This window comes from Crotalus tigris, unplaced genomic scaffold (genome assembly GCF_016545835.1).
Source record: "Crotalus tigris isolate CLP2741 ecotype Arizona unplaced genomic scaffold, ASM1654583v1 scf7180000024462.759394, whole genome shotgun sequence".
Lineage (NCBI taxonomy): Eukaryota > Metazoa > Chordata > Lepidosauria > Squamata > Viperidae > Crotalus > Crotalus tigris.
The window spans coordinates 605,918-624,281 of NW_024100633.1; the positions used below are offsets into that span (position 1 = coordinate 605,918).

General features: G+C 38.0%; 1 protein-coding gene across 6 annotated transcripts; it reads right to left on the minus strand.

The window, feature by feature from the left end:
• Positions 1-386: 386 nt before the first annotated feature.
• On the minus strand, positions 387-18,348 carry ASB8 (ankyrin repeat and SOCS box containing 8). Of its 6 annotated transcripts, none has more exons than XM_039332724.1 (4): positions 12,878-13,324; positions 8,491-8,651; positions 3,611-3,715; positions 387-2,210 (listed from the first exon to the last, which is right to left on the minus strand). In XM_039332724.1, the coding sequence occupies exons 2-4, from the start codon at positions 8,605-8,607 to the stop codon at positions 1,581-1,583; spliced, it is 852 nt and encodes a 283-aa protein (XP_039188658.1). In that variant the 5' UTR covers positions 8,608-8,651; positions 12,878-13,324; the 3' UTR covers positions 387-1,580. The 6 variants fall into 6 exon arrangements, with proteins under 6 accessions (XP_039188658.1, XP_039188654.1, XP_039188653.1 ...); XM_039332720.1 differs by lacking the exon at positions 12,878-13,324 and adding an exon at positions 18,211-18,348 and having other exon boundaries at positions 1,581-2,210; XM_039332719.1 differs by having other exon boundaries at positions 1,581-2,210; positions 12,803-13,331.
• Positions 18,349-18,364: the final 16 nt, after the last annotated feature.

An 18,364-nucleotide genomic window follows, 5' to 3' on the forward strand; every position in this document is an offset into this window, starting at 1 on the left:
TTTTTTTCATTGTAGGATGTTTGTTCCTTCCTCCCCAGCCCATCTCATTTTCTTGTCACAAATTCCTCACCCAGGCCGAAGTAACACGCTTCACCATCTCCTCAGATTTCTGTCACTTTGTTCTGTAATACACAGAGATGGCCTAAAGCAGTGGTTCTCAACCTGTGGGTTGGGACCCCATTTGGGGTCGAATGACCATTTCATGGGGGTCGCCAAACAATGCAGTCCGCCAATTTTTTTTCCCTTTTCCTTAGCTGTGCTACTCCCTTTTATTCTATTGGCTTTTGAAAGCCAATAGAATAGACTCTCTTGAATAGAGTCTAATTCTATTGGCTTTCAAAAGCCAATAGGAATTGTCCAGGCTGTCTCTGCCCTGCCGAGCCCGCCAAAAGTCCCATTCTGCAAACAGTGCTGCACCAATTGAGTAGTCCTCGACTTACGACTGGTTGAGTAGTCCTTGACTTACGACCGGTTGGGGGTCGCGGCATTAAAAAGGTTGAGAACCACTAGTCTAAAGCAACAAAAGATGATCCAAATTAACAAAGTGCAGCACTCAAGTTCCTAAACCAAATGATGCCCTGGAGCAAGGGTGGGCATACGCACGCTGGCATATACATGACTCTTGGTAGTGCCTCCTTAACGAAGCAGTATCTTTTCCTGGTCTCACCCTAGCCAAGCAAACCTAGGATTTATGCATTTGAGTTAAAGAGGCATCAACTGTGCACTTAAACCTGGTCCAAAGCATATGGCAGGCCTCTTCTTGATGCAAAATGGTGCTCTCTAGAATTGTGTGACTGTTTTAAGATGTAGAAAAGGTCAACTGCATACTCACATTCACTCTGAAGAAGCTTTTTGGCTTCGGTTCCTAAATTGCTGGGATGCTCTGTTCTTGGTCTTCAAAAAAGAGCTCTTGCCTTTCTCAGCATCTCTGCAGCTGGATGTGAGAATCTCAAAGGAGCTAATGTAAAAGAGAACAGCCCTTAATCTCTACAGGAGCTGATCAGCTCACCGGATTTCTTTATTCAGATTCATTAAGCCATTACATTCCTGACAGGAAATCATTTATCAGTAGACAAAAATTATATGAAATGCATGGACTGTCTTAAGAGAGCCTGAAATTAAGAGGAAGGCTGGATTACTCAAATGCTTTGATGCACGCAATGAGTTTAAATGAAGCAAATGTTGCCATACTTCAGCCACCTCGGCTTGCTTTGCAATACCAGGAGACAACTGACTCTGTGAATGTTTCACAGACAACAGACGTCAAATCCTGAATTTAAGAAGTGTGTTCTTCAGGAGGTGGAACACAGGCTTGTTTCACTTGGGCCTCCTGGTCATATGAAGCCAGAAGTCCTTTCCTAGCCTCCTTCACTAAACTAAGGTCAGAAGGATACTACAGCATATGGAGAAGCTAAGGGCAAACACTGGACAAAACCGCACTGTCACCAGCTGTGTCCTGGAGCTACATCTGTAAAACCTATTATGTGCTGCTGCTACCGCCACAAACACACAATGCCACATTCACCGTGGAAAAACCAATCTGCTGGTTAATACAATCCTATGAAAAAAAGAGGAAGCCATCATTTAAGCAAGACATATTCTTTCAAAGATTCTGGCAGAGGCAGTTCCTTCACTGCATCTGGTAGGAACTGCATACCCAAGCTGTTGCGCACAGCATAGCGCGAAAGCGTCTTTAATGTGCCTGGGACGGAGCATAATGTGGTAAGCTTTTCACAAAGCTGCTGATCTCGCAGAACCTCACGCGGCATAGCACCATTTTTCCTCAATTCAAAGTGTCCAACGGCTCTGTGAAGAAGATCAAAGCAGGAATCTTCTCTCTCAGTGCCAAGTCCTCTGACCAGCAAGGCAACCAACCTTGAAATTGGGGTCTGCCCCTTCATATTGACTATCCTGACCTCAGCTCCATACTCTAGGAGGATGCTGACGCTCTCCAGGTTGCCCTTCATTGCTGCCCAGCTCAGAGGAGTGTCGTTGTTATAATCCAGAGCATTGACAAAGGCACCGCTTTCCAAAAGTGTTCGGACACATTCAGCATTGTTTTTAAAAGCAGCCCAGTGAAGTGGGGTGTCCTTATTGCCATCCAGTGCATTGGGATTTGCTCCATATTCCAAAAGGATCTCCACACAGGTCTCATCCTTCTCAGCTGCATAATGAAGAGCTGTTCGATTGTAGCCATCAAGGGCATTGACCTGAAAAAACAGGAGGAGGAAGCAGAAGGTATTATCAGTATGATTAAGAGAATTAGCCCTAGAAATATGACCAATAAACTCACAGAATGGGACAGAGCAGTGGTTCTCAACCTTTTTAATGCCGCGACCCCCCAACCGGTCGTAAGTCGAGGACTACTCAACCGGTCGTAAGTCGAGGACTAATCAACTGGTGCAGCACCGTTTGCAGAATGGGACTTTTGGCGGGCTCAGCAGGGCAGAGACAGCCTGGACAATTCCTATTGGCTTTTGAAAGCCAATAGAATTAGACTCTATTGAAAGAGAGTCTATTCTATTGACTTTCAAAAGCCAACAGAATAAAAGGGAGTAGCACAGCTAAGGAAAAGGGGGAAAAAATGGCGGACTGCGTTGTTTAGCGACCCTCGTGAAATGGTCGTTCGACCCCAAATGGGGTCCCGACCCACAGGTTGAGAACCACTGCGATAGAGGAATCCTTCAATTCAGTTCAAGCTTCCATTAGGACTGAGCATCAGGCAAAACACTTTGTACACTATAGCAATCTTTCTCAAAATACAAATTCTTTCTTGACTACTTAATCTGGATCAAATCTCAAAAATCTGCAAAGAAAATCCTGTCTATACATTTAGAAATAGGATCTTTCTGATAGGTCACTGTTCTGTTATTTATCCCTATCTCCTTATTGCTCTATGTAGGGGAACCTGACTAGCTATTAACGCTGGATTAATCCTTGCCCTTAATCTAGCATAGGCTGTTCTTAAATTCCGTCTCTGTCTCCACAACAGGATGGTGATTTGTGTGATATAATCAATCTCTTAAAAGGCTGAGATGTCCCATTATAAGATTTTTATATCATATCCTGAAGCCAATGATTTTTTTTTGCACATTCGAATTGGTATGTGTCTTGTTTTCTCTTACTGTGAAGAAATTTTCTAGATTTAATAACCAAAGTTGAATCTTGTTTCTCTTGTTCTTTATTTATGAAAGAAAAATCACTGTAATTCATATTATAACAGATAAGAAAACTGAAACACAACAAAACTGTGGCAACAGAATTAAGTGACAAAAAATAAAAGCACTATTTGAAAATAATGGCCAGGATACAAACGATACAAATCTCAAGAGAATAGGAGATTCTGAAATATACATCCTTTTAGGTACAACAGGGAAAGTATTGTTATTCAAAAGGATTTTTTTTTACATTAGAACATTTTTCTTCCCCCTTTTTGCCTTTGAGAATATGTAATATTTATCAATCTCAGAACCTGAAATAGCACTATAAAATACTATCCAATCTTACATCACCCTTGTATCCCATTAAAGTTTTTGATAAATCTATTTATAACCACTGGCTTAATTGGTTTTTTAAATTTGTTTTTCAAAAGGCTTGTGCCTCTTCTTACCTGGGCTCCTTTTTCCAACAGCAGCTCAATGCAATCAGCATCAGCCACCATGCAAGCACAGTGCAATGGTTTCAGAGTACCATGCATACAGTTGACATCTGCTCCCTGGAAGAACAGAGGAGAAAAAAATGAAGGATACTCTTCATGTACTTCCAGTCCATCAGCATAACCCTTATAAAACCTTCACATCAGGGGTGTTAAACTGCTGGCCCGCGGGCCGAACATGTCATCTGGAAGCCGCGCCCACCCCAGTGCCAGCAATGGCAAAACCATCCCGATACATTGCACAACGTCACGTGACATCGCGAGTTTGACATGTCTGCTTTACATGATCAATTTGTCATTTAAAAGCAAGAGAAATTAGGGCATCTTTAATTTATGAACTGAATTATACAGACTGAAATTTAAAATGGTATTTTATCATTGGATTCCTTCTATTTATTGCTAATTATTTAGTGTCTCAACATTTCAAAAGCAGTAGTGTCAGCTATGACATATTCAACAATGCCTAGTTCTTCTATTTAAGACAACTAGGAAAATTAAAAAAAAACAGAATTGTCTTTAATTTTTTACAGGGCACAACACACTGTCGGTAGATTTGGAAGCGGATTTAAAGTTAACAACTTAGCTTGGTTAATTATAATTTGTTTCTTCCCCCAACCCCCTTTCATTCAGTCCTGTCCTATTTTTAGAGTTTGCCTGGACAAAAACCTACAGTTTTCCTAACGAGGTGTTTTAGAAGTGGTTTGCCCTTGACCCCTTCCCAGGGTTGAGAGAAAGTGACTGGCCCAAGGTGACCCAGATGAATTTGTGCTTAAGGCAGGACTAAAATTCAGTTCCTAGTTTCTAGCCTGATGCTTTAGTCACTTCACCAAACCAGCTGTCAAATTCATTCTCTTTCTTTCTTTCTTTCTTTCTTTCTTTCTTTCTTTCTTTCTTTCTTTCTTTCTTTCTTTCTTTCTTAGACTACAATTTAGAAAAAAGTAATGAACTTAAGTCTAGCTCAGGGGCAGGCAACCTTTGCTCTTTTATGACTCGTGGACTTCAACTCCCAGAATTCCTGAGCCAGCTATGCTGAGGGGAAAGGGAGAGGTTTCCATGCGGGCTCAGGAATTCTGGGAGTTGAAGTCCACAAATCATAAAAGAGCCAAGGTTACCTACCCCTGGTCTAGCTCTTCCATCACAAATTGTTACATGATCTCCCCCCCCCATTAAAAAATACCTATTTACATCATCTTATCCCCCATAAAAAGGAAACTGTACATGTCTGGAGAATTAGAGACCACACATTCCCTCTCCCACCAATCCAATCTTTTTTTTTCTCTAATATCAAATCAGGACATCCCTGAAAGTAAACATTGTCCTTTCTCCTGGTTTGCTTCAAAAAGACTTTCTATTCATAAATGCCTTCATGCGTGACCAAAACATTTCCTTCTTGATAAAATTCCACATTTTGCCTTTCTAAAGCAGTTCTTTGAAAATCTTAGATCAGTCCCTGGGAAAAAGAAGAAAGGCGGTCAAATACTATTTTTCTCTTTCTAATGTGAGAGAAGCCAGACTATGTGAATTTAAAAGTGGAGGAAGGAATCCACAGAAATGGACAAAGGGAATGAGGAAGGAAAGTACCAACTAGAGTTAAGAGAAGCAAAAGAAATTCAGATTACTGCTGCTGCCATCTTCTATTCAATCAGAAGAATATTGTAGGATACTAGACAGGATAGGTAGAACTTTCAAGAACATTAAATTTTTAGGAAATCAGCAGAAAGTTTTGCATCTGCCGGACTTGTAAACCTAGAGCTTTTATTTTTTTTTTCTACTTATAAAAGACAAACCAGAATTAGTAGAGAAATACAAGCAATGTAGAGGTTCGTAGGACAAGATAATGATTTTTCGATATTCAAATCTCTGAAGTATTTCTCGAGATGTGCCGACTTCTGACTTCTAGAATCCCTTTGCTTTTGATAAGAATTCTAAATGTCCATGCATTTTTTTTTGGGGGGGGGCATACAAATTGGGGAAAAATACTTGAATATATTAAACCAACCCTTTTCAACTTTGCTCTAGATCAGTGTTTCCCAAACTTGACAATTTTAAGGCATGAGGACTTCAACTCCCAGAATTCCACAGCCAGCAACGCTGGCTGTGGAATTCTGGGAGTTGAAGTCCACATGCCTTAAAATTGTCAAGTTTGGGAAACACTGCTCTAGATGAACTGAGCAATGCAGCAATTCCGAGCTAACCAGCACATTTTCTGGAAACTATAATAGTATACTAAATTTAGACAGCACCAGGGTAGGAAAGGTCTTTTCTTTTTTGGTACCTTTGAGTCAATCTTGTCTCCCCAGAACTTCCTGGCTGCAGACTAGATACTAAACAACTTATATAGCAAAGCAGCTGACAGTTTCAATCAAGCTCAATCAAGCATCTCATCCACTCTAAGAACTGTGTAACTGGAAACTGCAATTTGACTATTGCAATTTGACACTGAGGAGTATTCAAACCTTTTGAAGAAAAAAATATCAGGCTTATAGAAGCTTGAGAAACACTGATAAAAATACTGCAAACTGTCTCTTTTCTAACTGGAATAAATTTTATAGAGCCACGAATGTATAACAAGAAGCATTATGGACATTCTTTAAAAACCCTTCCCAACCATTCTTCAATGCAAAATCTTTTCCCAACAAGATAATCTTCAAGACGTGAGGACTGCAACTTGGAAAGGCAATGCAGACAGGAAACAGTTCTAGTGTATATGGAAGACAGCAAATTAGGGGAGGCTGTCCTGGAAATTATTCAGCTGGAGAACATCTATGAGAACATCCATGAGAAAGATGATACCTTTTCTATAGTAGTTTTTCAAATGCACAACTTCTGAGGGAGCGAGTTCATCTCCAATTAGTTTTAGGTGAGTGACTAGATATACAATGTTTTGTCAGGCTTCTGACAGATTTTAATTTCATTCTGGATCATTTTAAAGTGTACTTTGCATTATTGAATTAAACTGTAGTTTCTTTTGGGGACCTTGGTAGATCAAAAGGTAGATTAGAAATACTATTACAGCTGGATTTGTGACAAAAAAGTAATAGATGTGGACCAGCAGAAAAAACAGCCAATTTGATCTGTGCAATTGGAACAATTCTTAGAACTTCTGTTGATATGTATAGGAATTTTAAAAAAACCCTAAAAAAATATAGTTGCACAGATCATAAAAATAGTATACATTTCTAACAGGTATCTTCAAAAAAATTTACATACTCAGACAAGTGCATTACTACCCGCTTGAGAAAGATCATATAATGTCTCCATTACATAGCTGCAGCCTTTTCTAGGCAATATCTCCTGTATTCCCTTTTATCTTACACAGAGGCGGAGGAAGGAAGAGTAATGACGACTGTTTCCTACTGCTGAGTGGTATTATACTGTAGTAGGAAATAAGAGTAGAGTTCAGACCATGATATAGAGGGAAGTGGTTTCCATGCCAATTCCATGACAAAATCTTCAGGATTTGCCCAAGAGAATGTTAAAATCCAAACTTTACAATATTAGGCATTATGCAAATCAATTCAGAAAACTATTAAAGTGGGCAATCATTGGCTTCCAGTATTTAGTACTTGGCAATAAATAAGCCTGATGACAGAAGCTTAAGTTTTCAGAGGATAAATACTCTCTTGAATTATGTATCTAATACATGGAATTTGACAACTGGACAATATAAATAGATTTTCTGTGTCCAGACTGATATTACAACAATGGACTGATAAATTTATGGCCCCATTTACCGAAAGAACGAAGTCCTGATTACACTTGCTACTTATGGATTCCATATACACATAAACTTTGTATGAATAGATACAATGAAATATGAGACTGATTTATACAAAATACAATAGGTTAAAATGTTTGTTGTTATATAAGTGTATTAGAAATGGAATACACTTATATAACTATAGAAATATATATAAGAAGACATAAACCACCCATAAAGGTAAGACTGGAATTTTATTCTCTCTCTCTCACACACACGTATTTACTAGAAGTATGTGTATGAGTGTATACTTATTTGTATAATGTTTTATTAGATAATTATACATAGAATTGTAACTTTTACTGTTGCAACAATATACTATGTATTTTTTCTGTTGTATTTTTCACTTGTTAAGCATTTAAGGATTTGTTATATTTTTATAATGCATGTATTTTTGTGTTTTGTTCCTTTTGTGGTTTTTCTTTTTTTTGTTATTATTAAAAAAACCACCTTAGCATCTTCCAGAAATCTAATACCATTAGGAAATACCAATATAAAGGAGGACAGTATACTAATAGCTAATTGTTATGAATACCACATAAGTTTTAAAATCTTCTTTTAATCCTTAACTTTGTCTAAGTTCCTAAGATTTTAAGATGGGGAGACAAGCTCATGAGTTAAATAATGATAAAAGAGTCATATATTATTATGATCTCAGCCTCAACAGAAATTATCTGATCCTAGAATTTAGCTAACACTATATGAAAAAAAATAATCTATATAGGCAATCTCTGGAATACAAAATCTTGTTTCCATCATTGTTTCCTTCTCATATATGATATGATCAAGAGAAAGACTCCAGGATGCTATTTAACTCTGAACAGTTCCTAAACAAATGATTGTAAGTAATACCTGTATTAACTCCATGTGAAGAGGACTGGTCTATATTCTCTATCAAACTTGAAAATTTAATTCAGGAGAAAGGAACAGGAGATTTTAAGTAACTCCAAAGAAATCATTACTTAAAACTGCAACCAAGAGGAGCAAAGTCAGATTTGCTCTCCTAACTTTATAAACATTCCCAGAAACTTTTAAAAAAGCAAATAAAAACTTTTTCTTAGCTTTTTTCACCTACCCTTCTTATTAGGTCTTCAACATTATCATGCGGGAAGGATCGGATGGCTGCTATAGTCCGGATCAAGCGCTCTGACAAAGAATATTTACTCTGGATGCTCTGCATAATATACCACATACTGGAATTCAGTTTCCTTGGTTACTTTACATGCTCCAAATTGCCTGAAGAACAAACAAAAAAAGAACTTTAAAAGTACAATTTCTTTAAAAAACTATGTAGAAATCGCAGCAAGATATATAGTAATAGCATTAAAAAATATCATCAGATTGTTGCATTCATTAACCTATGATGGTGAGGAAAAACTAATCAAGAATAACCTGAGGTTTAGGAGGTGGCTCAAACTTACCTGGACAGTACATGTACAACTAAAACATATCTTTCAAATTAATCCATTCAGAAAAATCAACTGGTATCGGCTGACATTAGAGAACTATTAAGAGATGATAAAGATGTTTTATACTTCATGCAAAATGGATTAACTGCATTGAAAACAAGAAATAAAGAGAGCAAACTGATGAAAACACCTTGAGAATAATATCTGAAATATTATGAAAATAAAATAATTAATCCAAGTAATTTGGTTGGATTATGTATTTATTTTCACTATTACATTTTTTTTTCTAGACTGCTAGTAAAACAATTATCTCTGTCACACTTCCAGCAGCCTTTGTTGGATCATTCCTACAATGGATGAAGTCTGCACCTTGAGGGTCCTTCCAGAGCTCCACTATCAAATAGACAAATGAAGCTGCTCCTACCAATTTAGACTGGTATGATATATATAAAACTATTAACTAGATGTTGATGGCCTCACTTTAATAACCTAACCAAACTAGTAAAAGCTATGTAGGATCAGATTTGGTTATCACTAATCTCACAGCTGCATGTACCAATGGATAAGCAGGCAGACAGATTCCATAGGAGACTGACAAGAAACCTCAGATGTAGATTGAGAAAATAAATAAATTCTAGTAGATGACATTGGAAAATTATTTTCAAACCGTTGCTATGAAAGGTCTTTATAAAGACACCAGGAGATGAGCTCAACTCAACAGAGACTTGGTTAGATTACTATCTTTAGAGCCAATTCTGAAACATCAATTAGTACAAAATACAGCCACGGGAGCATAACTGTTTGCATTACTCCCTTTGGCATGACCTTCACAGGCTGCCAACTCTTTTCCAGTCTTGATTCAAAGTCCTCAAACTAACCTATAAAAGTCTTCCCAAGTTTGGGACTACAGTCTGAACCTTTTCACATATATTCCTATCAGCAACTTAGAGTCATTTTCTAAGTCCAGCTCCAGTTGCCTTCTTAGGCTAAAATCGGAAAACTGGTTGCCTGGTAGTGGATCTCCTCAACGGTAAGAATAACTGCATCACAGTGAAGCATACCTGGATTTAACTTTAGAATCTTTCTAGCAACAAGAAAAGTTATTTTACTTCCCCAAGCCTTTTAATATATTAATATGTTTACTGTATACTGCAATATTTTAAATGCACATTTATTGACTATGCTTTTGTTAATATATTTCATTTTAATTATTACTATGGGCTAAAATGTGATTTTTTTTTACTATTGTAAATTTCTCTGGAAAAACTCTGCTTGAAGACTAGTAGGACAGGACATCATTATGGATTATCAAGATTGTAAGCTAGGCAAAAAGATTGCAAAACAACCTAAAAAAGGCACTGACAAACCACAACTATTCATATAATCACCAGGAATCAATGGTATTTTAAGCTTTTTTAAACAAAATTTTACAATAAATGCATTGGATTAAAAATTCTAGAATTTTTAGCCAGCATGACCAACAGACCTGGAAAAGTTTGAAAAATTGTGATTTGGGTTATTTGTTCCTCCTAAAAACAATAATAATATTTCATTAGAGTCTATATATATTCTATGATTAACATTGGTTTCATAAACATTTACATTTTAAACTTCTTGTTTCTATTGGAATTTTTGGAATTTGGACTCAAGCATATCAGTTAAAATGCAAGTATCCCCTTAGTTGCAGAGCTACTATTTTGACTACCTTTTAAAGCATATTGTACTTCTGATTCCATTCTTGTTTTTAAATTCCAAATTCTAAAGAAAACTCCTTATAATAAATCATGCAAACAAACAATTTAATTCTTCTATTTGGAGACTTTAGCAACAAATTATGTTCACAAATTGGCAGTTTATACATAAACAATCCTTGAGGCTATGTAATTATAATCGTTGTAATGCAGCAACCACCTCAGTTGTTTTTTTCTTTTTAATGCTGCAAGGAAGGTAAAATATTTGGTAGCTCCAGATCATCTTTAAATTCAGTTTGATGCTGCAACCCAGATCATTGCAATAGTATCAGAAAAGAAGATTTAATTTTTATGCTGCAACAAACCATACAAAGAACAGAATAACAAAGATGGTACAATTTGATAAACAAGATAAGGGGAGGGAAAGAATATTAATGCATATGCCTGGTAAACATTCACATTCAGGAGATTGCCATTGCCACCAATTAGGAATGAGCTGAAACAAAACTTGCTATGCTGCAAGACAACCATTAGCAAGCCCATGAGAAATTAATAAACAAGAAGAAATCGAACCGTCTCCAGGATAGCTGTGTTCCTACACACATCAACAAAATGGCTCCAAGATACTCTAAGGAAAAATATTTCTTCTGTCTCAATACACAAGGCTGTCCTTATCTGTCACACAGCCATGCCAATCACAAGTTGTTATATAACAAGCTGCACCTCTACTAAAATCACTGTACTTTTGCATTTTTAATACTGTATTAGCTGAGTAACCTTAGTACAAGATGATTTGTGGGTTCCGCTGGTGTATCAGAATCAGCCCACCTCCCAAAAATAAAAGTAGAAAACTTTTTAGAAGTAGAAGTTTCTAAAAAAAAAAAAAAAAAAGGTAGCCTGCAGTGTTTTGAATACAACATCTGACATTCCCAGCCACGTGGTCAGTAAGCAAACATTTCAGTTAACTTCTAACTTGAGGAAGCTTTTTGGAACATGTTGTATCTTACCTCTAAGAACAGTATTAATTAATGTTCCATTTAAGAAGTACCTTAGTAGCCTTGGGTGATAAGACAAACAAATTGGCAAGAAAAGAGTTAGGATAACAGTTCTTTCCACTGAATCCAGTTCTAAAACAAGTTAGCATCATCTAGCAAATAAGGTTACCAGCATCACACCTATTATTTGGATGGGAGATCACAAGGAAATCCCAGGGCTATAGGAAATATTAAAAAGTGGAAAAAAATATTCCAGAAAGCAGCAATAATAAACCGATCAGAATTCTGGAGGCAGCTTTTCAGACTAACAATTTTAAAATAGTGGCAATTAACTTTTGCTTGTTCCAAACAAGGTCAAAGAATTTCTTGGAAAAGATACAGCATAATTTTTGGCTGCAGTCTCTGCAATATGTAGGCTGTAAAGTAGAAGGTTCTTTCAATCTTTTCAAAATGTCATGCTGTTGGCATTTGGTTGGAAAAAGGATGCCCATTTGTATCTATGTTAGCTTCCTGAATTTTATGCATTTCCACTTCATCCAAAATTGGTGCTTCTTACTGTAAACACAGGAAGAGTGGTGTTAGTCTATGGTAACCAAGAAGCAAGTCTCCTGTAACACCTTAGCATCTAACAAATGCATTAGTCTGAAAGTGTACTATCAGACTCCTGGTTTCTGGTTACCATAGACTAAAGGATTTCTCCACTACAAAGAAAACACAGAGCGCACATCTTTTACATTTTAGAGGGAATTAACTCTGCAATTCTGCACACACAAAACAGAGGGTCATTCTGCAGGAGAACAGGAGTCTCTTGCTTCTCAAACAGTTGCCAGCAACCTAATCGTGTGTCTGTGTGTATCTATCTTTACCTTATTCACACACACACACACACACACAGAGAGAGAGAGAGAGAGAGAGAGAGAGAGAGAGAGAGAGAGAGAATAGACAGATCGATCGATAGATATATTTTACCTTACTGACACAGACGACAGGCATCCAAGAACAACTAAATGCAGGAACATGTTTTTCATGTCACCGTTTGGATCAAGGTACAAGAAACAAGATTACGCGTTAGAAAAATCGTGATCCGGCGGATCCTCCCAACCCGACGCTCTCCAGGCACAGACACGACTTATTACTCCCGTGCCAGAATGGCCGGAGATGAACTGTAATCCAGCACATGTGTGGAGAGAGCTTGACTGGGGGGGGGGGGGAGAGAGGGGGACCCTCCCAATGCGAAGTCTCCGCAAAGAGACGGACCCTGCTTTCTTTGCTCTTCCACACGGTCGCCTCACCTATCGCCCAGAAGGCTTTTTTCCGGAGAGCGCAACAACAGCCTGGCCACCACGTCACTCCCCCTCCACACTCACCGACTTGGCGCCCACTTGACCGCGCGCCCTCCGCTGCTCGGAAGTTGGTCCCCTCAGCGACCGGAAATCACGGACGATGACAGCTAGAGAGGCCGACTTTCCCGAAATCCCAACACAAGCCAACAAGTTGTCGCACCGATCAATCCCTTCCTCCTTTTCCCCCCTTCCATTCCCCATCTAGCTAAAGCCGACCCTTTGCACAAATATCTCCCAATGATTTCACCGAATGGCACGCAAGTCCCGCCCTTCACCGCTCAGTCTTCCAATCCCCTGAGAGTTCTTCAGCCAAGCTTCTTAATTCGCGGGGAAGATCGAGGTGGTTTTTCGCTGTTGTGGCGGGAATCAAATGCGAGATGGGTCTGAGGAAGGACTCACTGGAGAAGAGCCTAATGCTGGGAAAGATTGAGGGCAATAGAAGAAGGGGACGACAGAGAATGAGGTGGCTGGATGGAGTCACTGAAGCAGTAGGCATGAGCTTAAATGGACTCCAGAAGATGGTAGAGGACAGGAAGGCCTGGAGGAACGTTGTCTATGGGGTCGCGATGGGTCGGGCACGACTTCGCAACTAACAACAACAAAACTAGTTTCTTAATTTTTTTTTCTCTTCCCATTTTGGAAAATTATGGACGACTCCAAAAACACTTTTGTTTCCATGCATTATATTCAAGGATTCCAAAAGAGCTTTCGTTTGCATGTGTTATATTGATATTTACTGTAATCAAATTTAAAATTGAAGCTTTTGGTGCCACTACTGCTTCTCACAATTGTTTGATCAGAATTTAATATTAAATTGTTTTTCAACATATGCTAGCAAATAATGTTGATTTTAAGGACCTATGAGTGTTGGAGAAGCCCCAGGGATTCTAGGACCACATTTTAAGAAATGCTGGTTTAGAAGTGGCATTAGGTTCACTGGACCTCTCTTTTGCTTAATTTTTAGAGTCAGGCTGAGCAAGCAAAATAAGGTCCAATTCACCAAACCTGCTAAGATTAAACCAAGCAATTCAGTATTTTGGTTTATCCCAGTCATTGTCTGTCTATCAATCAATCATCTATATCTATTTTGTAAAATTTATTAGCTTGCCCATCTGACAACAACCCAAACGTTTGGTTTCTCAACTATAGTTTATGGCATAGCTAAACTGTAACTTCTAGACAATTGTTAAATGACTTCTGATACTCTTTCCGCTTCATGATGCTTCAATAAGAGGCAGTGAAACAAATATTTCAGATCAGAGCCCCCAACTTCTTGCACAGATGGAGATATCCAGGATTTTGAGAACATGTGGTCAGTCTCACAAAACTAAGAGGTTACCCATTTGCAAATGGTTGCCACACTGTTACATGCCTGGTTCATCAGAATGGAGCATCATCATAGTTCATCAGAATGGAGAATAATAGCATCATCTCTAGATTCTGCCAACAGGTCATCCATATTCCCCCATCTTGTATTTGGTTTTTTGGGGGGGAGGAGGTGAATACACTCTGAACTAAACCATTTGATTTCAGAGATGTCCTGTTTTTGTATAAAATGTTACCAGGATTACTTCAGTATTTTTCAAAATCAGATAATATTGGATTCTAGCTCTTTTGCAAAGTACCAGTTTCTTAATTTACTATTTGTAGGAGGAGTGACAGAACGCTGGGGGTGGAGTTAAAAGAGGGATTAGCCTAGAATTCCCTATGACCTAAGTGATCCCAAGTGGATTAAGTCAAGCACCCCCCCCCCCGAATTCTGTGTGGGCTAAGACCTGCTCTTTTATGCCTGACATTTTTTAACACCAAAAATCAAGGAAGGTGGAAATCCTGATGTCCACCAAGAAAAATATCCATGGGCATAATAGTGCTCTAGATTGAGATCACAAGCATATTCTTCAAACTACACCAATACATTATTACTTTTGAGGGTGGAAACCCAAGAGTGTAATCAGTCCCCCCCCCAATTTTCTTGTTCACATAATGTATTCAATGATGATATGAATCTCTATAAAGGAAAAGAATAGGGACTAAAGGTTTAGTTTTTTGTGTAAACAAAGCCACTATAAACTGTTATGAAAAAAATCCTAGTTTATTCTTAATTGCTCTACTTTGCTTCTTTCAGTTCCTATCTAATAGAATGGCTGCAAATTGAAAAATTGATGGAAAATCTTAAAACTGAAAAATTCCATATAAGATGAATAGGGGAAGGAATGGTGTTATCAATTTTTTTTCTTTTTACTTGTAAGTAGTAAATTTGCCCATCTTTGTAGGTTGAAAAAGTCCTGAGGCACCTTAAAAACTGGCCAATTTATTATAACATAAGATTTCATACATTTCAGCCCATTTCATTATATGCAGAGGGGGCTATCCACAAAAAGTTTGTGTGGGAACAAGGAACAGAAAAAGATCAGAAAATGACAAGATTTATTGACACTCCATTAAAAAATTGCTGTTTCCTGTTGATTAGAAATCTATAATGAATTAAAAAGAGAATTAGCTCAGTTTTTTTTTCTTTAACCTCTTTTGCCATTCATTCTCATTCAGGTATCCACCCATTAAGCAGCAAGAAGTGCCATCTTTTTATTCCTCGTCTGACAATTAGCAACTCTTAGCACTGTGAAATCCTTGGTGCTCTCCGAGCTTGGTTGTTTGTTTGCAAACTATCATCCAAATTAGGTAACAATATCATTGCCTCAGAACTCTAACCTGCTAATAATGTTTATGTCATAAGAATATTAGCAGCTTAGATTTCATGAGAATTAATTAAAATACATGAATATGATGCCAAATAGTAGAGAGCAGCTCAAACTGAATAAATCCCTATGAGGCAGAAAGATTATATCCTGCAAACCTGCAAGTCAGAACAGCAGCTTAGTAATGATTTATTTCTGACTGAAACAGCCTCTCCCAATCTGGTGAAAATATACTTCAGGCATTAAACACCCATCATCCCTAATGAGCATAGTTTAAGATCAATATAATAGAAATTAGAACTACAATTACAGTAATGTTTAGGAGATCAGAATAGTCCTGCTAGTTCAGACAAAATCTATTGGACAAAAAGATACATTTTGTCTAACCTGACATTAACCCCAATGACTGGCTGCATACTTTTCATGAAGCCTATAATCAGCCTGAAAGATATTAGCTGATTCACATCATTTGTTTCCCAGCAGTTGGCATTAACTGGGACATGGCTCTGATTGTGAAAAAATAATTTAGACAGGATATTAGTGGCAAGCAAATTTAGGCCATAGTAATCAAAATTGGTATGATCCACGTAGATTAAAAAACAGCAGGAGGGTTACAGATACTCTATTCATGAAATGCAATACAGTAGTCCTTGGCTTACGATCACAATTGAGCCCAAAATTTCTGTTGCTGAGACACTTAAGTGATTTTTGTCCCATTTTACAACCTTGTTTACTACAGTTGTTAAATGAATCACTGCAGTTGTTAAGTTAATCACACAGTTGTTAAGTGAATCTGGCTTCCCCATTGACTTTGTTTGTCTGAAGGTGATCACATGATCCCAGGACATTGCAACCATCATAAATATGAGTCAGTTGCCAAGTGTCTGAATTTTGATCACTTGACCACAGGGATGCTGCAATGGTTGTATGAAAAATGGTCATAAGTCACTTTTTTCAGTTCTGTTGTAACTGAATGGTCACTAAATGAATTGTTGTAAGTCAAGGACTATCTGTATAGTAGGGAGGGAAAGTAGCTACTGGAAAATCAAAGGCCAGATCTAATTGGTCAGCTACATTATTTAGAACAGGGGTGTCAGACTGCTGGCCTAAGGGCCAGTTGCATCATACGGAGGCCTTGCTCAGCCCAGCTCCGGCAATGCAAAAAGAGTTGTGATACGTTGTGACATGGTGAGTTTAACACCCGTGATTTAGAACACGAGAGGGGAGACAGAAAGTAGATGTTTGCTTGTTTTTAAATCAGGTTCAGGTTAGTTGGTTATAGAATTCCTGTAAAAAACAAAATAAACTAGAAATATGCCAACCCTTAAAGAAATAAAAAAAATCATAGGGGGAATCCTTGACTTACAGCCATTTGTTTAATGACTATTTGAAGTTACAATGGCCCTTTACAAAATGACGTATGACTATTTTTCACATTTATGATCATTGCAGCATCCCCATGGTCACATGATCAAAATTTGGATGCTTGGCAACTGGCTGTATTTATGAAGGTTGCAATGTCCAGGGGTCATGTGATCACTTTTTGTGAATTTCTGACAAGCAAAGTCAATGGGGAAGCCAGATTCACTTAACAAATATGTTACTAAGTTAACTGCAGTAATTTACTTAACTGTGGCAAGAAAGGTCATAAAATGAGGCAAAATTCACTTAATTGTCTCGCTTAGATAGGAAATGTGCTCAATTGTGGTTGTAAGTCAAGGACTATTGTACCTGTAATGTATGCAAAACTTTGAAGGTCCAATTTTTCCACTGCTTTGGTAAATTGTGTCACATTTCTACTCCAGTGGCCAGACTAGCTGGGCAAGTATGAGAACGGAATTCTACCCATCTGGGCCAGATTAAGGTCAATTGATGCTCCAAGCACAGTCCAACAACAGCCCCCCCCCGCCCTTCCAATGCTAAATGACAAAACGTTAAGTCTCAATAAGCGCCAAAGGTGAAATAAGAGGCCTTCCCTCAGGTTGAACCCCAGAACTACAGAATATTAAATATAAACTTTTTAAAAAAATATTTAACAGCAATAAGCAATATAAGAAAATTATTTAATAATTACAATAAAAACTGCATTTTCAATACCTTTAAAGCATTGCTACTAAGACTATTATACTATAGGAGAAAATGCAAACATAAAAAATTGTTGAAAACTAAAGTCAAGCTTGACAATGAAAGAGTTATGAGCATGATAGTTGGGGACAAAAGCTGAGCACAATACTGCCCCCTCCCTTCCCTTAGTTCCCTAAACAGATGCTTATTTGGGTTAATGCTTAATCCAGGGTTGAACTAGAGGACACAGGTTGCAGAAAGTTATATGAAAGAGTAAATCGAGTTAGCCATGCCAGAATAACAGAGACAAAAACGCAAGTGCAACAAGGTATTTCATCTTTGGCCTTTCTTTTTGCTTTCTACCTATATCTTTATACACACGAATTCTGAACCTACATACACACGAATTCTGAACCTACAAGATTCATGCAACCTGCACCCTCGTTTTCCCCTCTGGAATCGATACCATTTGCTACCAACGCCCCAAACCGGCTATTTGCAAGCCGGGAATCTGAGATAATCCTCTTCCAAATCTAATTTGGATGCATAGACAAGCCCTGCAAATTTGCATCCAGCCTGAGAAAAGCGGAAACTCACCCAACCCTTTCTTGACTTCCTTGAACCATTAACTCGAACTCCGGGAGCTGGACCACCTCTTCATTTCTACCCTCGCCTTCAAGAGCGGACAAGCAACACGTTCACCCTTAAACCATAGAGCTCCTAGTTCCTCTTGGTTCCTAGCGATCACCAG